Raw genomic sequence first — 27,321 nt, 5'->3', positions numbered from 1 at the left:
TGACTCTTCATGACCCCATTGAAGGTATTCTTGGCAAAGTTACTGGAGTGGTTTGCCCTGTACTTCTCCAGATCATTTTACATATGAGGAAACTGAGGCAAATAGTGTTACGTGTAAGTGACTTTCCCATAAATGTCTGAAGCTGAATTTGAATGCAGGCTGTAGGCCCAGTGCTATATATGCTGGAACCAAGATTAAATGACTTTCCCAAGGCCATGCAGCTAAATGTATGTGGCAAGCTTTGAATTCGGGTCTTCCTGACTCCAGGTCCAGTCTTTATCTACTACACCACATAGCTTGCTCATATAAACTTTGAACAAAGACATAGAAATGGGAAATTTAAGCTTAGATATGAACCTGGAAAAAAAGGTTTAGTGATGAGAGGTTGGAGATGGAAATCCGTGCATGAGGAATGGTAACCCACCAGAGGTGTCAAGCACATGGTTGGCCATTTTCCAGAGTGCATCCTAAATGAGATTAAAATGTAATTTTGAAATATTTAACAAACAAATAACAATACAATAAAACACAATACATATCAATGTATAGTGCTATAAGTTAATATATTGTATTTAGCAAGCTTATGTATAGTTTACTGATACCCCTTTTTATTTGAGTTTCACAGATTGGTCAATAGACCAGTAGTCTTATTGAAGAGAGTAATTTGTAATCATAATGAAATAACATAATTTCCTGCTGTACTAGATAGTGTCCTGTGGAAACCTCAACATGGTGTCAAATATTTGTACAGTATCACACTCAGTTATAAAATAGAAAATATTAGCTTTTTGCTGGTGTATAATTAATAACCTTGCTAGATTATGATAAGGTTCTCTGAGAAGTTCAAGCTCAGGTCTTTTAAAGTCTTATGATGCATTTCTTTCTATATGAATCTCCTTGTTTTAGGATAATGATCTTTCAAAAACAAAATATCTCATTAGTCATAGTTCTCAAATAATGGGATAACACTCAGGAGTTTTGAGACATAACTGGACAAGGGGCAACTTGAAGTAGAAATAATGAAAGCTCACAGGTATAGCTGTTCTAAATCACTCATCTCTACAACTGCCCTACAATAGAGAAGACCTAGGTAGTAGTGGTTGCTAATTAGGCAAAGGTCATGAGTTTGATCCCCATATGGACCAATTATCTTCACAGAGAGCAAATCTATATTATACAGACATGGAAGCTGTCATTGACCTTAGTCAACTTTCTTGAAAATAAAATGCCATTGGTGGTATCAGGACCTATAGAAAGGACATCAGCACAATCTCTACTATCTTTAAATACAAGCCCCAGCAGTGGTGACTAGAAGGTCATCTTTGTAGACTAATGTCAGCACTCCAATAAAGTATGGAAAGGCCTCTTCAGTTACTGCTCTGGTAATATTTCCATGATGGGGTAGGTGTAAAGGGTGTGGAAACTATTAGAGGTGCTGAGAGGTTTCCAAATTCCTGAATTGTCGATTTCTAGGTAAAAAGTCTAAAGTCCCCAGATCATTGAAAATGTCAGATCGAGGATGCTAGAGAAAGACCCTTAATCACTATCTGTGACCCACCCCCACCCCTATCTCCACCTTCCAGGCCATCTTTCAAGGGTGATATCTTTTCTCTTTATAAACACCCCAGCTACAGTTGTGGAAAACAAAATCAATGTATACGTTGGCCTAGTTTTATGATCTGGACCCTTTGCACTAAATTTCATTATAGTTACATTTCTCATATTAACCTAAGTAACTGACCATAACAGAAAAAGTAACTGAATCTCCTGGATTGAAGCACAGACCACAGAAACTTTTTAGCAGTATTTTTAAAGATAAGAAACATAAGTTCACCTTCTACAAAAATCAAGAAACTCCAAGAGTCATCATGTACAGTCTTGAGTGAGTTGATTTTTCTCTTAAGAATAGTGCACAGAGAGGGAGAAAACTCCACTAAGACATGAGTTACTCTAAGACAGCAAGAAAATTCATATTCTCTGTAACTGAATTCCTAGTTAACTGAAGGTTAATAAGAGGATCTTCTGTTCTTGTTGTTATAACTTTTGTCACTGAAAACCTTTCTAAAATGTATTAGTCCATTTTCTTGACCTGGTAATATTTTCTATTATTTAATATTCATTTGATTTAGTATCTTACAGTGCCCTGGTCCAGTCATTCTGAATATCTAGTCATTCTCATTATATATTTATAAAGATGGCTACAAAGCTGTGGAGACTGGACTGAATACACAATATCCCCAATATATGACTTAGAACTTTAACTTTTTTAAAATCTGAATCTCCAATATCAACACTTTTTTAATACCTTGAGCTTGACCTACCTCTCATGAAAAGCAATGTTGGGAGGGGAAAAAAGAGTCCAATTAATTTCTGAGTTTTAGTTAATCAAGGTTTTACCTTCCTGTTACCTCAAAAGTGAGCTGAAATTAAGGTAGGCAGTAGATCTAAATGCAAAGTGTCATTTTATTCTAGGAACATATTTGAATTTTGAAGAAAAAGGCATTTAAGTAAATTTAAACAATTCAGAGAACTATAACATGTTCTAATGTAATTTACCAAAGATTGGTAAAAATGATAAAATACAATTCTAGTGGGGCTGTGGAAAATCACACGTACAACCACAGAACTTGGGGAGCTGGGGGCTGTTACTGTCTTTTCCAAAAGCAATCCATAATGTACAATCAAATCTGGCAACTGGTCAGACCATTTGCTTCAGCAATAATGAAATTAAGACTCAATCCTTAGGTTGTTATTGGAAATGGTGGAGGGGACTAGTGGAGATACCCTTATGAACTAAAATATATCCAACCATTATACACAACCAAATTCAGAAAATAACTTGTGTGATGTAGAACATATGATTGAAGAATGACTATACATATTGCAGTATACAGAAATAATTTCATAATTTTTAAGAAGCAACAAGTATGAAGAATGAATTTTTAAGAAGAAGGAAAACATGGCTGTAATAGAAAGGGCAAATAATTGCTTTGGAGTCAGAGGAGCTGAGTTTAAATCTCACTTCAGACATTTTCTAGATATGTGAGCTTATAAAAGTCACTTACCTCTCCTTGTGCCTCAATTTCCTCCTCCTGAAAATGAAGAAAATGGAGTAGATGGCCTTTGAACTCAAGATCCATAATTTTATGATAGACAAAGTGATACAAAATCAAGAAGGCAGAATCAAAACCTCTGTCAGAATATTGATTGTGACTATTTAAAAAAATCAATAAATCTGAGCCAAAAGGAAGAAGGAAAAAAAGGCATCAGAATATTAGCATTTTTCCCATTTCAAGCATTTATTAAGTGTTTACTGCCTGCAAAGTACCGTGCTGAGTTCTAAAGACACAAAGACGCAAAAACAACCCCTTCTCCAAAGGAGCTTATAAACAATTTTTTTTTCTTTCTTTAACTTTTTATTTAAATTTTGAGTTACAAATTATATCCCTGCCTCTCACCCTCCTGAAAATGTAAAATATATGGTATACATGTGTAATTATATAAAAAAAAATCATATTAGTCATTTTGTGCAAGAAGACTCAAATAAAGGGAAAAAAAAGGAGGAAACATGGAAAATAGCATGCTTCTAGGATTCTCTAAATATATCATCATATCATCTGCAAAGAGTGACAGCTTGGTCTCTTCTTTGCCTAATTTGATTCCTTCGATATCTTTCTCTTCTCTAATTGCTACTCCTAACATTTCTAGTACCAGATTGAATAAAAGAAGTGATAATGAACACCCTTGTTTCACCCCTGCTCTTATTGGAAATGCTTCTAGCTTATCCCCATTACATACAATACTTGCTGATGGCTTTAAATAGATGCTACCTCTTATTTTAATGTAGGATCCACTTATTCCTATACTTTCTAGTGTTTTTAATAGGAATGGATATTGTCTTTTTTCAAAAGTCTTTTCTGCATCTATTTAGATGGTAATGTGGTTTCTGCTAGTTTTATTGTTGATATAATTAATTATACTGATGGTTTTCCTAATATTAAACCATCCTTGCATTCCTGGAATAAATCCTTCCTGATCAAAGTGTATTATTCTTGTGATAAGTTGCTGTAATCTTTTTGCTAATATTTTATTTAAAATTTTTTGCATCTATATTCATGCGTGAAATTGGCCTATAATTTTCTTTCTCTTTTATCTCTCCCTGATTTAGGCATCAGTACCATATTTTTGTCATAAAAGTAATTTGGTAGGATTCCTTCTTCACTAATTTTCTGAAATAGTTTGTAGAGTATTGGAATCAATTTTTCTTTAAATGTTTGATAGAATTAACTAGTAAATCCATCTGGCCCTGGAGATTTTTTCCTAGGGAGTTCACTGATGACTTGTTTGATTTCTCTTTCTAAGATGGGGTTATTTAAGTAATTTATTTCCTCCTCAGTTAATTTGGGCAACTTATATTTTTGGCAACAATCTCTTTTCTAATATTTATTTTTTTAAATAAATCAATATTCTTCAGGGAAATTCATCTATAAACATCTTTCTCTCTTTTGGTTCTTCTTGGTTTGAGTATCATTACCATGCTTGTGTAGCAAAAAGAATTTAGTAGGACTCCCTATCCACCTACTTTTCCAAGTGGATTATATGGTATCAATATTATTTGTTCTTTAAATGTTTTGAAGAATTGGCTTATAAATCCATCTGGTCCTGGAGATTTTTTTTTTTGTAGTAAGATCATTGATGGCTTGTTCAAACTCTTTTTTTTCCTAAGATTGGGTTCTTTAAGTATCTTATTTCTTATTTTGTTAATCTGGGAAATTTATGTTTTTTTAGATATTCATTCACTTCATGTAGATTGTCAAATTTATTGGCAAATAATTATGCAAAATAGCTCCTAACATTTGTCTTCATTTCCTCTTCATTGGTGTTGAATTCACTCCTTTCATTTTTGATATTAGTAATTTTATTTTCTTCTTTCCTCTTTTTAAAATAAAATTAACCAATAGTTTATCTATTTTTCCCATAAACTAGCTTTGAGTTTTATTTTTTAATTCAATAGCTTTCTTGCTTTCGATTTTATACATCTCTCCTTTGATTTTCATGATGTCCAAATTGGTGTTTTGGGGGGATTTTTAATTCATTCTTTTGCTAGTTTTTTGTTGTTGTTGTTGCAAGCCCAATCCATCAATCTGCTTTTTCTCTATTTCATAGTTCTAGGAAATTAGAGATATTTTCATTTCTTCAATGCTGGTGTCAGCAGAAGGAAACATGAAAGAAATATAAAGTAGTGTGGGATTATTCTGTAGAATTAAACACACATTTTTTAAACATTTCTATGAGTTTTTAATTGTTGAATCAAACCTTATGATCACATTATTTACCAGATTTATTAATTGTATGTTTGAAGCTAAATACTTCAAATGAGTTAGTAATAACACTACTATTCACATATATAAAATATGTGCACAAACTTTAAAGTTAATAAATCTTTAAAGTCAACCCTAAACTGCAATTTACTTTAACATGGGTATTTAAATACAACAGAAGACCTTATCTCAAACTGAACTCATTTGTGGACCTTTACAACACAAGATACACAAGCATTATACATTTGAAGAACACTCACAATGTGTGGTGTAATATTCTTTAGAATTGTGTTTTTTGTGTTTTTGCTTTTTGGAGGGGGAAGGCAGGGAAATTGTGGTTAAGTGACTTTCCCAAGGTCACATAGTTAATAAGTGTTGTGTCTGAGTTTGGATTTGAGCTCAGGTCCTCCTGACTCCAGGGTACACTGAAGTGAATAAAGGCAGTATCATGTTCAATCATTATAATTAAACAATTTAGTCATGAACAATTAAGCAATATAATCTGGAAACACCTGGTTTTATTTTAATTCAGTAGACCTTGCCATTGGACAGGCTAGAGGACTGGTTTTTTGTTGCTTTCGTTTTGCTTTTTTTTCAAAGTGTATTTTGCCCCTCAGACATATCATAGATAAAAGTCATATGAAACAATTAAGTAGGCTTCCCCCATTGTTTAGTAAATGCATGTAGAATAAATGAAAATGAAATTTTCTTTTATCAAAATAGAAAGCTCTGCCTTTGATTAAAAAAATAAAGAGTTGAACTTGACCAATTCAATAGAATGCCGAGCCTAAATCAACTCCTTTAAAGAAATAGAAAAGTGTGATAACTTGGTTATGGTTTGAATTATGATGAAAACACAGATAATATAAGCAAAATAGTTTAAAAACAAAACTACCTAATCTCCACAATCCCTTCATGAGGACTGCTGAACAAATATTTTAAACACACATTCATAATCAAAATTGTCTGGTTGAGGAAATCAGTTTAAATAGGATAGTTATGGTATATTTTTTTAAAGAGAGAAATGAAAACAATCTCCTCAAGAGATATTTCCTTCTTGTGATAAACAAGGTAGCACCCAACTTTTACTCTTTGGTGTTTTATTTTTTTCAAGGATATGTTATCAAACCTACCCTTTCTACCTTCTTAATGCCTGCAAAGGTATAGGTTGATAGATGAATAGATAGATAGGTATGGATTTTAATAGATATAATCATATCTATCTAGCTATCATTTACTCAGGTACATTTTGGGGTTTTCCAAGGACTGAATCAACGTTTTCTCTCCTAAATGATCACCTTTGCTTTTTTTGGTGTGTATGTAAGGCAATTCTGGAGCCTTACCAGTCTTTCAGCCACAATCTATTCAGGTTAGGTCCAGCATTGTGTTTGCCTCTGTTTTCAACATAACATATAAAACAATATGTGTGTGGACACATTTGAACAAAAATCTTCTTTCCTTTCTCAACATTACCGATTGTGAATCTGACTCAGTTCATGCTTTATGCATGATCATTTTAAATCGGTATTTCTGTATTTGAATAGGTTTTTCATGTGTAACAAGAGGAGAATAAAAAAAAATAAAGCAAAGGGAGAATTGGAAAGTTAATTTTTGATTCCTAAGGCTTGAGAATTATTTATTGAAAGAAATTATCTTTAGTTTGTCCTAAGTAAACATTAAAATATGCTGGAAATATTTGCCCAACTCTCATGCCCCCAGACTGTCTATTCTCTCATTCTTATGGTGGCAGGAGCAGAACTCAAAGAGAGACAGAATTAAACTTCCTCTATTGCTTTCTTAATTGCTTCTTGGTGGTTTATCGAAGTTTCAAGATCATTACTATGTTTCCAGTTATTTCTACTTAGGGTATCATGGGAGATAACAAGGCAAATTGAAAAAAAAAGATTGAATTTGTTTCTCTTCAGATTCAGAAAGATTCAATGGGAGGGGTTGACCACAAGAAAAACAAAGACTCTACCTACTGATGAGAAAAAGATAAAATATGTATACGTATCCTAACATATCTAGACATGAAGGTTTAGGAGGAGTGTTCCCAGGGAGAGCAGGATGAACAAGATTATGGTAGCTATGCTATCTTTCCAGAAGGATGATTGGTAATGATCCTTAGATATGATATTTTCTTTTTATTTTGAATTTAGAAATAATCAGAAAAGAAAGCACTGTAATAATTTGAACACTAGTTGGTGCTATAGAACATTAGCCATGGAGTCAGGAAGATCTGAGTTCAAATGTGACTATGGATACAGCTTAGTTTTGTGACCCTGGGCAAGTCACTTAACCCCTTTGCCTCAGTTTCCTCATCTATTAAATGAGCCGGAGAAGGGAATGGCAAAGCACCCCAGTATCTTGCCCCAAATGGGGTCACAAAGAGTTAAGATATAACTGAAATGACTCAAAAACATTTGCTATCCTATATAGTATGCAAGTACATGAACACAGGGAGCAAGTTTCCTTTATTTTTATTTATCCTGTAATCAATTGAGTTCTTTGCATTTAGTATGGGCTTTGCATTTTTTTTTGTTCAATGATAATAAGTAGCAATTATGAGATTGAATTATTTAAATTAGTTGGAGATGTATGATTTAGGCAGACTGTGCAATCTTGGGGGGAGGGGAAAAACATACCTATCATAAAAGAGTTCATATTTATATAACATCTTAAGTTTTGCAAAGTATTTTACAAATGTTATCACTTTTGATCATCCCAAACATCCTTGAGAGCTAGGTGATATTATTATCTCTATTTTATAGTAAATTAACCTGAGGCAGACAAGGGTCAAGTGACTTGCCCGGTGACATACAGCTAGTCAAGTTTCAGACTTAAGAATTGAAGCCAGGCTTCCCTAACTCTAAGGGCTACTCTTTCTATTCAATATACTACACTTCCTCTTCTTTTCCAATGATTCCAAATATTTTTTTAAAACCATTTGGCTGTGATTATCAAATGTAAAGGGGAAACCAAAGGTCTTGGAAATTCAAAGACCTCATTCCTACTCTCAGCCCCGCCATCGAGTTTCTGTGTGATGATGTAGAAGTCATTTAACTTCTCGGGGCTTTAGGTTTCTAATTTGGGAAAGGAGAGGGCTGAATAAGGTTATTTCTGAAATCATTTTTCTCTCTAAATATCTATGATTCAAGTTTCAAACATATTACTAAAAAAAAGAACAAAAAACAACTTTCCATGTACCAGATTGGGAATTCCCTCCACTCATGCCCAAGCAATATCATGGTATATCTTCTCTCTCTTTTTTATGTTTGCCAGGCAGAACAAGATAATGGGCATCCTCTCCCTGCATTTGCCAGTCTTCATATTGAGATCTTGGATGAAAACAACCAGAGCCCTTACTTCACAATGCCCAGTTATCAAGGCTATATCCTGGAGTCTGCACCTGTTGGTGCAACCATCTCAGACAGTCTCAACTTGACCACCCCTCTCAGAATTGTTGTCTTGGACAAGGATGTAGAGGATGTGAGTTGTGTTATTTTGTTTGTTTGTTTGTTTAAATGTATAGTCAAATTAATAGATTTGTTTTTATGTTTTAAAAGTGGACGTCAAAAGTGTCTTTGAGTTTTATGGCAGGACATAGACATTAGTAATTAATGTGAATGAAATATCTGTAAGAAACTCATCTAATATTTTTGTCATGGTGGCCCAATATAGAGGGTATTGGTTATAAAGCCAGAAAGACGTAGTTTCACATCCCACCTTGGAGATTTGACTAAGTCTAAGACCAAGGCTAAGATATAGAATTGTAGATTAAGAATTTGAAAGGCTATCAGAAGATTTCTAGCCTCAGCTTTTATTTCATGGATATTTCAGGGGCTTATGGCACACTGACTTGTCCAAGGTTATACTGATAGTAAGTGGGAGAGCGAGAATTCAAATCCAGGTCCTCTAGTTCTCAGTGTAGTGCTCTCTCTGTTCTACCAATTTACCCTCATCCAAGTTAGAGAAGATCCATGAGCTTCAGACTTCTCCCTGACCTTACCTATGCAGGTGTAGATAGGCCTCAATCTACACTGGTAGGATTCTAGATTCAGCAGACGGTGGACACTCTATTAAATGGAAACATGAGAGTTTGAGAATGGCCTTCATATCTAAGATGTCCATTGCTGGTTTCCAATACTTTTTGTGAAGTAGACAAACGGTGTTGTTGACAGTTTATTGTAGGTTGCATTCTAACACTGTTGTTGAATTGTTTTTCAGTTTTGTCTGCCTCTTCATCACCCTATTTTTTGTTTTGTAAAGATACTGGAATGGTTTGCCATTTCCTTCTCTACCTAATTTTACAGATGAGAAAACTGAAGTATACAGGGTTAAGTGACTTTCCCAGGGTCAAAGAGATGATAAGTGTATGAAATCAGATTTCTACTCAGCCAGATGAGTCTTCCTGACTCCAGGCCTGGCGTTCTGTACACTATGACTCCACCTAGCTTCCCCCTAGATATCAAGATCCACCTCAAATAAATGACGGAACAGAGACACAGAATAAGGCATTGTATTGTCCATGATAACAAGCTAGCAAGCTTCTCAAAAAGTGTGGGAACTTCCTGAACCCAAGCCCAATATTCTATCCTCTAGAATAAAGCTATTGTCCCTGATTTGACAGAAAATGCTTACAATTATTTTAATACCTGCTGTTTTTAACATCCTTGGGTATACACAACAGACAGTGTGAGTGGGTGGAGAATTAGATTCAAACCAGGAACCTCTGAGTCCAAGTTCTTGTACATACTATCTATATGGCCTTGGTTATGGAACTTATCCTCTCAGGGCTCTAGGAAATGTTTTAGGATTACATAGGATTATACATTTTAGAGAAGGTAACGACCTATATTAATGACAAGAGTTCCTTCCTTCGGGAGTTCCTTTATCAATGAAATCACCAGAGCTCATATTGGCAAGATTTGTTATGGGAATCTAACACCCAGTAGGGATAAAATTAATATTGATTGATAGAAAGTCTCAGGGTGTGTTTTCTTGATATTTGTGTCATGTCTTATTTGCTCACAGGTTCCACCAGGTGGCATTCCTGTAGGTAGTATTTAATGCTAAGTGTGTGGTTTTGTGGTTTGCAGTTTCATGGGTGTGGGATGGTGGGGGTTTGGCATGTTCACTGAGGTTATTTCTTCTTTTTTTAATTTTCCATCCTGGGAAAGGTCAGATTATGCCTCCCAACTACTAGATATAATATCATTTTTAAAAAACTACAAATATTTTAAATTGCATTTGAGCTTCTGTGTTGCCTAATTCCATTCCAATGTTTCTGAGGTAACAACTTTCTGAATTACCTAAATATTTTATCTTTGACTGACGCAGTAGTAATGGAACATACTTTCCTTGTCTTCCTTTTTATGATACTCATGTGCATCTATACAAGCCTATGTTTTGTTGCTATTATAAACAGCACATATGACAGGACAATAATTTATGTAATTTATCCTCCGAATGATCTGTGCTTGCATCAAATTGGCGAATTTCCTCTAACAGTTAAGATCCCAACTGATCACTACCTAAAGGTCTTCTACAACAGCTTCCCATGTGCTCCCGAACAATATATAATCTGACTTGACATTTAGGAGACCAAAGTTTAATTATACTCTTCCATTTCTAAATACAGGTGCTTAACCAATTGGAAGTTTTCTAGAATGTCTTGTTTCTTTGTTATACTGCATGTGTTTGCTTAATCTGTGTAGCTGTGTTTCTCTCTGTGTGAGGCAGGATGCAAATTAATCTCAGCATAAATAGCATTAAAATTAATGAGACAATATTCAAGCCCTTTGTCTCCCAGGCAGAGAGGAATCTGTGACATCTGCTTACTCAATTTGTTAGGTTAAAGACCAAACACCAACTAAGGTCAAGCAGCGAGGAAAAGAAAAATTAAGAATTTGTAAATTGCCTTCACTACACTTCATTCAGTGAGTTAATTTGTAGTTGGAATAAACTATTGTTTGGTCTTGAGTACTTTGTCTTAGAGCTGGCCCAGCTTGGCATCTGACAAGGACCTGGTGATCCAAACACAGGGGAATATATTAATGACTTCTAATGGAAGTATAGCAAAACAAAGGACTAAACCTCAGGGGGATGGAAATATAAAGAGAAAGCCAATTAGGTCATTTATGAATAATTCTTTGCCATGATAGTAACTTACACTTCTTGTTTTCTAGCTGACAATATATGTTAATTGATTTGTTTTTCTTCTCTAATAGAGCAGACTCTTAAACTATAGCTGGTAAAAATAAATGTCAGGGATTGTTGGCAATGTAATTCAGGTCATTCACTTAAATTTGTCATTCACAAGTAACACAAAGGAAAACCACAACTTATCCTATAGTCTCCGATATTTGGGCTTAGGGAGATTTCAACTATTTATGCTGAAAATGTCTTTTGAATAGATCTAGTAGCACCGAGTAGGTGCTTTAAAATATGTGTTTATTGTGTCTTGATTAATGTTTCACCTAAAATATTTCTATGTGTGTTTGTGTGTGCCTTCAAATCTCAATATGTTCAGAAAATAAAATATGTATGTATGTATGTATATATAAAAAGAGATGCATATATAGATCTAAATAGAAACATATATACATAGATATGGATATATAGAGAGATATAGATACATATTTTATATATGTATATATGTATGTATCTGTTTGTTCATGTGTGTGTATAGAAAACAAGAGAATCTGATTATAAAGTCATGTTTGGTGAGTGGAAGGTATATGGCTAGCGGTGAGGATGGAAGTGCTCTGTATCAAAGATGAACACTCAAGTTTTCTTTAAATGAATGACAGGTGATATCCACTTTGCCATTCTCCTCATATCTGTACATAACAATCAATCAATGAATAAGCATATATTAAATGTCCTCCCTGTAAAAGGCATTGTGCTACATGTACATATATAGAGTTATTAAAATCCTTGCAAAATAAATATAATGCATTTCCTTGAACAGAGTACTAGTGTGTAGATTGTTTAAGAAAGATCCCATGCGGTAGAAATTAAATGATCGAAGATTTAAATGAAATATTCTTTCAATAATATTTTACTTTTCTCAATTACATGTGAAAGTGATTTTAAGATTTCTTTTCCATTGTGAGTTTCAAATTCTTTCTCTCCCTCTTTCCTGTCTCCCTGCCTTTGAGAAAGAAATTAATATGCTATAGGTTATATATGTACAGTCATGTAAATTATATTTACATATTAGTAATATTATGTAATAAAACACAGGCCAAAACAAACAAAATGAAGTGAAAATGACATGATTCAATCTGCATTCCAACACCAACAGTTTTTTTTTTCTAGATGTGGATATCATTGTCCATCATGAGTCCTTTGGTGTCATTATATTACTAAGAATAGCTGCCATTCTGAGTTGAGCATCATACACTATTGATGTTGCTCTGTAAAAAGTTCTCCTGGTTCCTCTTACCTCACTCAGCCTTAGTTCATACAAGTCTTCCTAGGTTTTCCTAAAATAATTTCTTATAGCACAATAGTATTCCATTGCAATCACATGCCACAATTTTTTCAACCACTCCCCAATTGATGGATATCACTTCAATTTCCAATTCTCTGGCACAACAAAAATCTGCTATAGATATTGGTAATATAAATAGGTCTTTCTTCTTTCTCATCCTTTCTTGGGGATACAAACTTATTAGTGGTATTGCTAGGACACAGGGTATGCCCAGTTTTATAGCTCTTTTGGCATAGTTCCAAAGCGTTCCTCAGAATGGTTGTACTAGTTCAGAGTTCCATCAATAGTGCATTAGTATCCCACTTTCCCCACATCCCCTCTAAAATGTATCATATTCTTTCTCTGTAATACCAGCCAATATGATAGATTGGAGGTGGTACCTCAGAATTGTTTTAATTTGTATTTCTCTAATCAAAAGAGATTGGGAGCATTTTCCCCCACAACACTCTAGATAGCTTTATTTCTTCATCTGAGATATAAAGGAAATAAAAAATTCTAAAATGCAGAGTTAAGGAGTGAGTATATTCCACACATGAGAGGTAGCCCAAGGGAAGTCACAGAGATGATAGATGAAAAGTTGAATATTGGGAATAAGATAGATACATAGCTTGATAGATTATTGGATGGATGAATAGATGATATATTAGATAGTCATGTAGAGAGACAATAATAGATAGATAGATAATTTATTAAGTGCTTACTATAAAGCAGGCACCGTAGAAATCTAAGAATACCAGGGAGTCACTGACCAGAAAGAGGTTATATTACAATAAAGTATGATGGCACTTAAAAAGGAGCTAGAAAAGAAGAAGGGTTTTACCCAAATCAACATGGTTTGGATCTGGTGGCTGGAAAATGAAGAGAAGACCTGGATCCATGAAAGATGAGATGACAGTTCAACTTTGACAGCCCAGGTTGATACCAAGGATGGTCTAAGTTTCTGTTAGGAAGAATGGTGGCATAAATTGGAGCCAGTAACCAGTTTGGCTGAACCTTAATACCCATAAAAGGCAAAAATAATTAGTAGGCTGGAAAAGTAAGCTGAAAGCATGTTGCAAAGGACCAAACATCTGGCAGGAATTAGAGTGCAGTGAAAGAAAGACTTTGAAAGATAGGATATGAAAATCAGAGAAGAAATAGGAAAGTTAAGTATTAAAAAGAGAGGAATTGAATATTTCCCACTAGGCATCCTCCTGGGCCCAGGGATTTGAGCACAGAAGTAGAAAAGGAGCAATGTCATTGCTTTTAGTCATAAATAGCAGTCCAGAGAGCTAGATTCCTATAGAGAATAGGATGATGGGCTTTTCTTTGGAGCAAAGTTCTTAATTGAAGGTGCAATAAGAATCCTGAAATGTGTCAGGATCAAGTCTTAAAAGAAACAAACAAGAGATGGAAATCTATATAGGGAAGCACCTAGATGATTTTCTTTAAGAAGATAACTCTGTTATCTAGTTTATTAGGGTATTTAATTGATTTTTCATAATAACCCTTAGGTATTCTAAGATCTAGAAGATACATATGAATCATTTAAAATAGCAAAATTATATCCAGCATTAAAACCTATATGTGTGTATATAGGTGAAATATGTTGAAAATTTGTACATATTTTATACATGCATACATACATACATATATACTCATGTATTCTCCTACAGAATGCAAGATCTTTGTGGGGATTGGGGGAATACTTCAATTTCTCCCTTTTAAAAAGAGCTTATCACATAGTAGCAACTGGAAAATATAGATTGATTCATTCATTGATTGACTCATGCATTCATTCAACAAGTAATTTTTAAGCATTTCCTGTCTTCATCCCTTATGCACAATATCATGTGAGATGAGCAACTTATGTCATATTCTGTGCCCACATGGCGTTTTCAGAATAATAAAAAAGAAACAAATATTTTATATGTACAACCATATATTAGCCAAAATATTTAATTAACCCTATTATATAACTTTGTTGAAAGTACACTGCCCGAAATTTAAAAAAAGAAAAAAAGGTCTATATTTGGTTAAAACAACCAAATGCAAGTTGTCCCCCTACCATTAAATATCTTAAGGAGGTCCCAATGCTTATTTGTCTGGGGTTATTTAATTTTGCGAATTGTTGGAGGTTAAATCCCAACCAATAATCTACAATATAAGTTAACAATCCAGAATTTGATGGTAAGCATAAATAACTGGCATCTATGTCACTTTAAAAAAAAACTTTTGTAAAGTCATTTAAAGTTCATATAGAGAGGTTAATCAAGGCAAAATTGTTACTGGTTTTTCTATTTGTAATTCCCCAGTTTCAAGCACATTGTGGGCTAAATAAAGTCTCTATATGTTCTTCATTTTATTTATATTCTTAAAGGGAAAGGCTTTAAATTAAGGTATTAATTTGACCCATCACGGCTACTTCTCATGGCGATGCTCTGCTTTGTCTTCAGCACCAACACCCACCCTAATACAAACAGTCCTTATCTCAAGGTTCTGTGATATTTAGTAGCATTTCTCTTGAAATGAACACCGAATGAGGTGCTATATTTAGATCCTTAGATCACTTAAAATTGTTTAAAAATCATTTTAAATTGTGCTAATTTATGTTTGGTGATAGATTATAAATTAACAGTACATGCACACAGAGGGGTAGGAGAAGGAGTGGTTAAAACAGTTCTGTATATAACCTAACTGGATATATGGAGCTCTCATCTTGAACAAATGAGTCACTTGTCAAGGACATAAATCTTGTAGGTTACCTGTTCTTTCTGAGACAATGACTTTCACTTACTGAAAACCACATTAACCCCATGCCTCTTCTCTTCTTAGCAATAATTTCCTCACCTCGTCTTCTTTTCCAAATCACATCCTCCCTTCCTTTTCCATATCCCATGTATCCTCCTCATGTCCTCTTACCACAACTAAAATCATACATTTATACACACATTTTTTTTCCGCTGCCTTGCAGTTTGCTAATATAATAATTTCATTCATTGAATCATTTTATGTGAAGACCTTATCTTTTAAGGAATATACATTAAAGATCTAGGAGATGCTAGAAGATGTTAACTTTCAGACATGATGTTTTTGCCACACTCTATCTGAGACTATCATTATTTCAGCTTCTCTTTCAAGTAGTTCAGGTAAATTCTTGTGCTTTAAATTAATGAGCTGAAACTCTTTAATTAAAATAAATCCTCTGTGATTGACTCCTCTCTGGAGACATTTTGTACAATTAGAATGTGGATAAGTAACAAGTATCATACTTAGGGATATTACTCTATGAACAACTGATTCTCTCATCAAAATGCCAACTAGTAGAGGCAGTGTGGGATAGTGGAAGGGAGACTTGATTGATGAAGAAGAATGTGATTGGAGTCCTAGCTCTGCTATTTGTCCTTTACCTCGCTCCAGAACAATGTACCCTCAGGGTGTTTCTCCAAAACTTCTGTCCCTGAAGTGAACCTAGAACACACTGGAAGCTCTCTAAGGTTTTATAACTGCTAGCAGTAATGATAAAACTTTCCCCCTTTCCCATCCCTTTATTATTTAGAGGCTTTAGGGAGATCACATATGAGTATTAATGGCAATTGTTTTTGGAGACGTCAAGTAAGATTTATCTATGTGTCAAGAAAAGAAAGAAACAGACTCAGGAACTAGAGCATGTACTAGACCTTAGATAAGGTAAGGATGATGTTTGAAGAACTGAGGGCTGGTGATGGTCGTAAAAATAGAGGATGAGCACAGGTGATCTCATCTACAATAGAAGTATTGAGGTTGGGGAGGAACATGGGCATTCAAAAAGAAAAAGCAATCACTTCCCCTTGTCACTCTTGGCCAGCATTTTCACCAAAATCCAGTCTTTCACTGGGCACACTGGTATAGAAAAAGTGCAAAATTTTATGGACAATAAAGAATCATCTGAGGAATTTAAGGCATTATGAGAGAAGGGAGAAGATGTGTGAGTGTAGGAGGTCAGGGGGGTGAGGGAGCTAGTTGTAAACCTTGGAAGTCAATGAGGAATTACTGAGTAAGGCCATAGTGAATATCTCTACATAAGAAATATGTAAGTTAGAGTTATTAAGTAGAAAGATAGCAAAAAATTTTGAGATTATGTCAAATGTTTCATATATTAAAACATCAGTAAAATATTACATCAGTCTTTTCTAGAAATGCACTCATCAACCCAAATGCCTAATAAGTTACACGCCCCCCCCTTTATAAAAGCAACTACAAAACAATTAAGCCAAACCAACACACTTTGGAACATACACACCTGAAGTTCTCCACCTTTCTACCAAAAGAAAGAAGGTGCTGATGTCATCGCAACTCATCTCATGCCATCTCACCTCAGGGGCTAGGATCTTTTCAATCTCAAGCCCAGAGAACAGCAATACCTCAGCCATAGTCACTCTGGGTCTAGTTCCTCTGACTTCTAACATAATACTAAGAAATTTTTGTACATAAATTAGAGACTACCTAGTAAATGATAGGAATATGACCTTTTTCTTTAGAATAATTGCATTTTCTTTACAAAGCTTTCTTTCCTTTCACATTTTCATGCATTCATTAATCACACAAATGAGTATTTTCCATATTGTGCTGTCCCCTCAAAAGGCTCAGACTTTTGGAGTCATTTTGCTTCATGTATGAGTTACTGATGTGAAAAATCCACTTATTGTTTAGTATAATAATTTATGTAAGTTCTTTGTCTATTTCATTTCATAAACTTGAGATTACTTCTAAGTGATGAACAGATGCCTCATCGAACTCTTAATGAATATTATTTTTTTCAAAGACAAAAGACCCAGAGGTCCATCTCTTTCTGAATGACTACACGTCGGTCTTCACTGTGACTCCATCTGGCATAACACGCTACCTCACCTTGCTTCAACCTGTGGACAGAGAAGAACAGCAGTACTATACCTTCTTGGTAAATCTCCTTTAATCTCTGTATAAAGGATTCTGATGTCATTGAATGAGACCATTTTTCAAAAGTGAAAAGGTCAGTGCAGTGTGGGTGAGAGTGAGGGCAATAATTTTCATGGAGTAGTTAAAACATTTATCAGTAAGAAATGCCTCATGCAGCTTTCTTTTCTTTATGACTATAAAGTCATGAGGTTGCATTCATGATTGTAGACATCTGGAGTTTACAGGTATTAAATTTATCTTAGTAATACCCTAATTCAGGGAGGTTAAATGGTGTGGTTGTTGGGAGGTCATCCTTGGAGTCATGAAGATTTTGGTTTAAGCATTGTTTTAAACAAATGTTGTGTGACCATGAGCAAGGAACTTAACCTTCTGACTCTGATTAACTCTCGGTGATTCTATTATATGTAGGGTTAGTCAATTTACACCAGTGGAGGGTAATTCCACACCTGGCCTGAAATGCTCCCCAAATTATGAAAATATATGTATGGAAGTTCTCCACCTTTCTACCAAAAGAGGTATGATGCTACCAAGTCATACCTCTACCAAGAGAGGCAAGATTCTCCATTCTTAAGAGAGAAGAGAGTGAAGATGGAGGGAGGAGAAAGAAACACAGAGAGAGACAGAGAGACAGAGAGAGAGAGATTGCTGGGAGGAAGAGACTAATAGAGGATTGAGAGAGGGAGGGAGAGAGATGCATTTGGATGACCCATTGCAATTTTCAAAGTACTTTGCCTACTTCATTTTGTTTGATCCTCACAATGACCCCATATTTTTTTCTGACAAGTCTTGATCAGAAGACAAGATTCTTTTTGAATGAGTGAAATAGTTCTAAAATGAGTCAGAAGGTTATCTACATATTGGATTTTAAGCACTGGTAATATTTATACATTATACATTATTTTTATCCCTATATAACTTGAATATGTTTATCTGCCCAGTTTCAAGTCTCCTGAACATTGAAAATTAACATTCATTCTAACCGCATCTACTTCTGGGAATAAAAGTGATGTACTTGACCTTCCTATAGAGCTTACCTAGAATCCCAGAATACATTGCTTTTCATTATACAAAAGTCTATATGCATATTTCTGAGTGTGTTTATGGGGAAAGTAATTCCCTTTATAATAGCAAGCATTTATTGGGGTTTTTTTTTTTTTGGTCATTTGAATCACGGAAAAACAAGTCTATTGTGAGGATTGGCTCTATTCAGTGACAATTCGAATTAGGACTTCATTAAAGATCCGGGGTTCTTTTTTTTTTCTTTAAAGATAACTGCATTTGATGGTGTCCAAGAAAGCAGCCCTGTCACAGTCAACATCAAGGTGATTGATGCGAATGATAATACTCCAACCTTCCCTGCAATCTCCTACGATGTCTATGTTTACACAGACATGAGCCCTGGGGACAGCGTCATACAGGTAACACCACATGGCAAGTCAATCTTCCTTTGTAAGTGACATTGATGAGGAGCTTTTGAAATTTCAGAAAAAGTCCACGCAAATCTTTTCCCTCAAGCCTGACAACAATGCTCTAATGAAACTACAAGATGTATTATTGTCCTCATCTTATAGATGGGGAAACTGAGGCTCAGAGGAATTAAATGATTGGTCTGTGATCACAGAGCTGGTGTCAGGGACAGAAATTGAAATGAGGGCTTTCTTTCTGAGAGGCCAGTACTCTATGTACTTTGCCATACTTTTTATAGTTCCATAGTTTCCAAGATACATTCAGTCTCCTCATTTGTAAAATGTAAAATATAAAAAAAAAAACATTAGCAACTGAGATATCATTCAGCTTTTAAAGTTTATATTTGACACTCAAATATATGTCTTCCTTTGCTTTTGTATGCAAACATTTTCAAAACAAAAGAAATGTGAGAAATGAAAAAAAATGCACAGGTGAGATTTGGTATCAGAATTCTCTCCACTGGATCATGTTGCTTTCCTTTTGATCTTTTTTTCTCTATTCATTTATATTCCCAATATTAAAAAGTAAAACCTTAATGTCCTTTGCTATAATTTAATCTGACCTCATTTCACGTTGAAATGAAGGAGAAAAAGACTTAGAATGAAGATTAGAATCACTTGTCCTTCCTCTGTCTTCCATACTCTGTGTGTGGCAAAAACAAAACAAAAGTCTTTTTTTTTTTTTTAAAGCAATTGGGGTTAAGTAACTTGCTCAAGGTTACATGGCCAGTTATTATTTCTGGCTGTGGTGCTGAGTATCTGAGCCCGGATTTGATCCAGGTCATCCCAACACTGGAGCCGGTGCTCTTACTCGCTGAGCCACCTGGCCACCCCTAAGCAATTGGGGTTAAGTAACTTGCTCAAGGTTACACGGCCAGGTGTTTCTGGGTGGGTGCTAAGTGTCGGAGCCCGGGATTAGATCTCCAGGTGTTCTCAACACTGGAGCCGGTGCTCTTACTTGCTGTGCTACCTGGCCGCCTCTACAAAAGTCTTAAATAGTCCCTCAATCCCAGGCATAATGACAAAAAGTGTATCAGAGAATGATCGCTAAGAAGAGCAGAAATATGGTTGGTTAAGTGGGAAATAATAATGCTAACAACAAACAACAACAAGCCAAAATGTTGAGATGCCTATGTTCACATGTAAAATCCAAGTAAAACAAACAAAGAGATAAGCAACGAAAGCAACGAATGAATAAAAAGGCAAAACACCAACTGGTCTAAAATCCCATTTGTATCTATATAGTGCCTGATACCAAACTGTGCCTCTCACCAGCTGTGTGACTTTGGGGGAATGATTTCTGTTCTTTGAACCTCAGTTTCCCCAGCTGTAAAATAAGAAAATGGGACTAAATATCCTCCAAGTTCCTTACGGATAGATATCTTCTTTCCTGATTTCTGTTAGTTCTTTTTACTCCTCCTTAACTTTCCAGTTTTTAAGGAGTTGAATTCATAAACTACCTTCATAGTGTCAGACATTTCTTCTGGTGCTGTAGATAAAGCACAAGGTCCATAGTCAGAAAGATTTGAGTCCAAATATGGTGTCAGACACTTCCTAACTATGTGACTCTGGGAAAATACTTTAACATCTGTCGGCCTCAATTTTCCCATCTGTAAAAAGGGATAATAATAGAACCTACCTCCTTTCATCCTTGTGAAGATTAAATTTGATCATAATTGGAAAGTGCTTAGCATAGTGCCTGGAACATAGTAAGTGCTATATAAATGTTCAATATTTTTATTAGGAAAATTCTTAACATTTAAGAAGAGATTGGGCTCTCTGCCTAATTTCCCATTTCTAGACATCTCTAGTCAACCTTTGGCATCTGAGATCAAAGCAAAATCCATTTACTGCTAACATTTGAATAACAAAACAACAAATTGTGTTGTTTGTGTGTAGGCAGGCATAGGAAGAGAAAGTAGGAAAAAATGCTTAGAATTTGGTGGGACTTTCTGCAAGCCAGGCTTTATGATCCTGGCTGCCCGCAGAGCTGGATGACCCTTCTTGGCATCTCCTCCTTCCACAGCTGAGTCCCACCTTTTCTCTGACACTCTCTTGGAAGGCACATCTGCTCCAGTCTCTTAAATCCATCCTCTTCCAACTCACGTGATAACTTATAGATGATCCCAAGAGCATTTTCAACTGTCCTTGGCCCCTCTAAACATGACTGTTATGCAGGCACCTAAGGTTGAAGGGCTTTTCCACTCTTAATCTGAGGCCTATTAGGTTAATTGGCCATCTGATCACTACTTATATGCAGTAGAGTTGAGCAAATCAACTGTCTTACCTTTCAATATAGAAGAGGAAACTGAGGCCTAGAGAAGTTAACTGATTAATCCAACATCAGTTGGTTCTCAGCAGTGACAGAGGCCAGATTGGAACTTGTGCACTGTGACTCCAAGTTCAGAGGTTCTTTAATTTTATCACATGGCTGGACTTTGAAGACCTGGTTTCAATGTGTGACTTTCTGGGCAACTTTATTCACCTTTCTGGGCCCAACTTGTGACATGAGAGTTTGGGGTTGAAAGACCTTTGTGGTTGCTTCCCTCTTTGAAAGTTAGTGATACTAACTGCCAAATCTATACCTCTCCCTTGCCATCAGCCTTCATAGCCACAACCACCTGCTGGACCACCATGAGACTTATAAGCTACGTGACCAAAGCATGTTGCTTCCCTGTGGGAACTGGACTTCATAACTTGGGCATAACATTTAGCTTGATGATGATCTGATTATATACACTCTGACAAAATAGTTGGATAGTTAACATGAAATAGGCTTTTCCTTTTTATAATGTCAAGTATTGAATCTTAAAGTTGTTAACAACCTAAGGCATAGAGAGAGGAGATTAAAAATAGTTTCTATTACAATTGCCTAAGGAGAGTAAACTTTTCTTTTTGATAACAGTGTATGATTTCAAGAGTGATATTCTAGCTGGCAACAATGTTTTATTTTACCATGTTGTTATTTAATTAGACATAGCACTCCATTTTATATATGATTCCAGTTCGGGAATAATAAGCAAACAAAACATCAAGGGACTAGAGAGTGTAATTCTTAGAACAGTAGAGCTCCTGTGGTGTAGTCCTATAGCTGAGCCTGTATTTGCCAAGAAACTCAAAGGTTTGGGGAGTATTTGGAATGGATTATTTCCCCACATATTTTCTTTACAACACAAATTATAATTTGCTTATATAAATGTATTTTAATGTATGTTTTCCCTGGAAATTTTAAACAAAATCCCATGTATAAGTGCATTTTCCATATCTCTGCTCTACTAAAAAGAAAAATGCTATTAATATTATATTTTCAGGTTTATGAAATCTTCATGATTTTTATAAGTGGCTAATATGGATAATGGACTTAAGATAATACCATAATCATTAAATAATAATATTAATAACATAATAAATAATACATTGTTATGAATATTATAAATAATGATTCATGATCCAGTTTTATTTATTAATAATTACTAATTATAATTAGAAGTTATATAGCACTTAAATATTTAGAAAATTTTATTTTCTTTATAAATAAAACTTTATATCATGTTATTTTACTTGATCCTCTCAATAATTCTGTGGGATGAATGTGATTATTGTCCCCTATCTTTCAGATAAAGAAACTGAGAAATTAAGGTTTCAGTGACTTGCTCAGGGCCACACAGCTAATTAAGTGTGTGTGGCAGCTCTGAACTTAGGTTCTTCTGACTGTAAGTTCAGCACTCAATACACTATATTACCTGGCTACCTTTGAAATGCAAAGCTTTGAATAGTGTTTTATCTTTGTCCAATTACATATAACGAAAACGTTTAACATTCATTAAGAAAAAAAAAATTTAGTTCAAAAATTTTCTTACTTCCCCCCTTTCCTAAAATGGTAAACCATTTGATTAAGATTATATATATATATATATATATATACATATATATATATGTGTGTGTGTGTGTGTGTGTCTGTGTGTATATGCAGTCATATAAAACATATTCTCATATTAATCATGTTGTAAAAGAAAAAGCAAGTCGAAAGGGAAAAAACATAAAAATAAAATGAGAATAATATGCTTCAATCTGCATTTGGACTGCATCACCTCTTTCTCTGGGTGTGGATAGCTTTTTCCATCTTGTGTCTTTTGGAATTGTCTGGGATCACTGTATTGCTAAGAAGAGTGAAGTCATTCCTGGGTAGTTATTGCCCAGTGTAGCTATGGACAATGTTCTTCTGGTTCTGCTCATTTCACTTAGAATCAGTTCCTGTGAGACTTTCCAGGTTTTTTCTGAAATCCATCTGCTCACCATTTCTTATAACACAATAGTATCCCATTACATTCAAATATAAAATGTATTCAAATATAGTTTGTTCAGCCATTCCCCAGTTGATCAGCATCCCCTCAATTTCCATTTTTTTTTGCCATAACAAGAGTTACTATAAATATTTTTGTACATAAAGATTCTATTTGGTTTTTAATGGTGATAATCTGACGATTTGCAATATACAACTACTAAGAGTGCTACTGGATCAAAGGTATGCATAAGCTGATTGCCCTTTGGGTATAGTGTCAAACTGCTCTCCAGAATGGCTGGATCAGTTCACAACTCTATAGTGTGGTATTATCCCATATCCTCCCCATCTTTTCCAACATTTCTCATTTTCCTTTTCTGTCCTACTAAGGAATTCTGATAGATAAGAGGTGGTACCTCAGGATTGTTTTAATTTATGATGTAAACTTTTAAGATTTTTTTAAAATTCAGTTTGGATAGTTTAAAAAAAACACTACAAAGAAACAAAAAGTAAGCTCGGTGATATTTGCAGCTTTATAACTATTATTGCTGCCTTACATCCTGAATGCTCAGGAATCTGGGCTCTCCCATAGAAGAAGGAGGAAAAATAGGAAGACTAGAAGAATGACAATGAGAAGTGGAAGAGGATAAAGAAAGAATAGGAGAAAGAAGGAAGAAGCAGAATCCATGATGACTCCTTGCACAGTATGCTCCTCTACAAAGTGAGGTAGACTGAGCACCCCCTGAGATTCCTTTCATCTACAGATCAATAACCCTAATAGCCTAAGAGGAAAAGGAGAGGATTCCAGGAGATCATCTTGCCCACTACCAACCTGACATTTCAGTATGGAAGCCATTAATGAAATTTCCACATTTATTATAGCTATGTTTCCTCTGTATTCACAGTGTTTTCACAGTGATACAAATATAAACAGTTTTCATCATTTTGTATTTTTGGAAGCAATGAGTCTAGTTCATAACCCCTAGGAAATTAACAAGCACTTCATGGTGGTGAATGGGGTGATGAAACCACCTTATAAGCTACCCTGAGTAGAGACATCATCCTCCTTGTATCAGTGAAAGAGAATGATTTACAAACATTCCTAACCTTTACCCCAGCTTCATTAGCTGATATTGGCAAGGATATATGTCCATAAAAAGCCAAACTAAAAAGGTGAGATGCTGCTGTATTTATTTCCTTCCCATCTGTCATCATCTGCCATTCTGCCATTCCAGTGAACCAAGGGGTGTGTTCTCTTCTGGGACTTTGCAATCACAATCTAATATGTGGAACCAAATGTAGACAGAAAAAGATAGTTTAGTCAACCATCTTGGTCTATTAATTCTTACCTCAAGAGTACCACCTCAATTCCCCATGTATCAGACCATTTTTAGATTCTTTTAAAATTTGCTTTAATTTTTAAAATTATATATTTAAAAAAATGAGTCCCAAATCCTCTCCCTCCCTCCTAATTCTCCCCCACCCATTGAGAAGTCAAACAATGTGATTTCCATTGCACATGGGAAGTCATGTAAAACATATTTTCATATTATTGAATTTGAAAAAAAAAGGAAAATATTGTAAAATATGCTTCAATCTATATTCAGAATTCATCAGTTCTCTCTTAGGAGGTGTGAAGAATTTTTCATCATGAGTTCTTTGAAATTGTCTTAGGCCACTGTATTGCTCAGAGTAGCTAAGTTTTTCATACTTGATCATCATTCAAATATTGCTGTTACTGTGCACAATGTACTCCTGGTTCTGCTGACTTCACTTTGCATCATTGCGTATGAATCTTCCGAGGTTTTTCTAAACCCATACTTCTCATCAATTTTATTGTATAATAGTATTCCATCACAATCATATACCACGACTCATTCATCCGTTCCCTAATCGATGGGCATCTTCTCAATTTTCAATCCTTTGCCATCACAGAAAAGAGCCACTATAAATATTTTTGTTCATATTGATATATGTTTGTTTGTTTTGTTTTCCCCTGGAGGAGTAGGAGAGAATTTCTTTGGTGGAGTTGTTTTTATAGATACAATTAGTTACATCTGAAAGTTTCCTACATTATAGAGTTGAATGAAACTGTGTTTATAGAAGCAAAACTTTATAGAAATTCTGATGTGAACAGTGTTCACCTATCAATCAATCAATTGACAAACAGTTATTACTTGCTTACTATATTCTAGGCACTATAGTAGGAATGTTGGGGACTAAATATCTGACAAAAAATTAATTCCCGCTCTCAGAGAAACTAATTAAATCTTCTATGACTTAAAGGCATAATCAATCATCCCCAATATTCCTGAGAGAACAGCACAAATATAATTTAAAATAGTTTGTCAGGGAGAACCAGGATATGAATCCTGCCTTTGACACTTACCTTTGTGTCCTAGTGATTTGAGGTATTTCAAACTAAGTTTCCTTATGTACAAAAACGGAGATGAAAATAGAGCCTATTTAATGGGGCATTGTGAGGATGAAATAATATAATGTATATAATGTGTTTTGTAACAAATCTCTCTCTTGGTTCTCCATCTGCCTATCTGATTATTCCTCTTCTGTCTTATTTTCTGACCCATCATCCATAAAATGCAACCTAATTTTACATCTTCTCCAAAGATATAAAAGTTCCCATTTTCATCTCTTTCTACAATCTCCCAAAAGGTGATCTCATAAACATGCCTGAGTTTAATTAGCTAATGCTAATTATAATAAAATTATAGTATTAATATAACATAATTAAAATTACATTATCATATTATAATCCTTTGTAACAACATATAATACTATAACAATATTCTAATATATTGTACATAATGTTATATGTATGTCTATATAATATAAGAATAATAATTTGCATTTCTCATGCAGAAGTCTATAATGTCCAGCCCTATTCCTTCTCCTGAGCTCCAGTCTCACATTACTAACTACATTTTGGATGTCTTGAATTTCTTGTCCTATATGCTTTTCAAACTTATGATGTCAAAATGAGAATTCACTATCTTTCTCCTTAAACTTACTCCTCCTCTGGTCTTCCCTGTTCCTGTTGCATGCACCATTATGCTGTAACTTTTCTCTCTCACTTACTCTGCTGAGACCCACTTGGCTACCAAATCCCCCTTCAATATCTCTCTCATTTATAACTTTTTTCTCTTTTCTTTCTGCCCCTTTCAGATCCTTGTTACCTTTCACTTGCATCGTTTTGGTAGCCTTCTAATAGACCTTCATGCCTTAAGTATCCCCTCATTTCAGTCCATCACCCACAAAGCTCCAGTTTCCCCATCCACACTTCAAGGAATGGTGATGTTCCAAAAATACAAGTCTATCTATATCACTCTTTCTCAGCAAACTCTAGTTGTTCCCTGTTGCCCTAAGAAACAAATTAAAAATAGTTCATTTTCACATTCAAAGTACTTTGAAATATGGCTCTAAGATATCTTTTCATTCATGTTAAGCATTTGTTCTCTTCCTATTTCATAGTGTTCCATCAAACTGACCCTCTAAATGTTCCTCAGACAGGTTCCGTTTCTTGTCTTTATTCCTTTGCAGTGATGTTCCCCTATGCCTGAAATGTACTATTTCCTGACTGTCACTTCTTAGAATCTCTATATCATTTTAAGACTCAGCTGAAGCTAAACCTTCTGCAGGAAAAATTTCCTGATTACACCAGTTGCTATTCCCATTAACCCAAAATCACCTTGTATCTACTTTGTCCATATACCTATAAATATGCATTTTGTCTCCCCTGATAGGTTTAAGGTCCTTGAGGTCAGGTAATATGTCACCTTTGTCTTATATGTCCAACTAGTTGCACTGTGCCTGGCATAG

At 34.9% G+C, this 27,321-nt stretch overlaps 1 protein-coding gene across 1 annotated transcript in view; it reads left to right on the top strand.

Annotated features, from left to right (window-relative positions):
* LOC138172037 (protocadherin-15-like) overlaps nucleotides 1–27,321 on the top strand; it is a 2,287,527-nt gene that overhangs the window by 1,812,774 nt on the left and 447,432 nt on the right. The window contains exons 14-16 of the mRNA XM_069101643.1: nucleotides 8,604–8,810; nucleotides 17,603–17,737; nucleotides 19,005–19,154. Of these exons, the coding sequence (XP_068957744.1) occupies nucleotides 8,604–8,810; nucleotides 17,603–17,737; nucleotides 19,005–19,154 (492 nt within the window). The remainder of the gene's footprint in view (nucleotides 1–8,603; nucleotides 8,811–17,602; nucleotides 17,738–19,004; nucleotides 19,155–27,321) is intronic.

Source organism: Petaurus breviceps, unplaced genomic scaffold (assembly GCF_028583685.1).
Source record: "Petaurus breviceps papuanus isolate PSGF00001 unplaced genomic scaffold, PetGlider_PUasm1.0 490, whole genome shotgun sequence".
NCBI classification, from domain to species: Eukaryota; Metazoa; Chordata; class Mammalia; order Diprotodontia; family Petauridae; genus Petaurus; species Petaurus breviceps.
The sequence above is the reverse complement of the archived record's forward strand: the minus strand, read 5'-3'. Positions and strand labels throughout refer to the sequence as shown.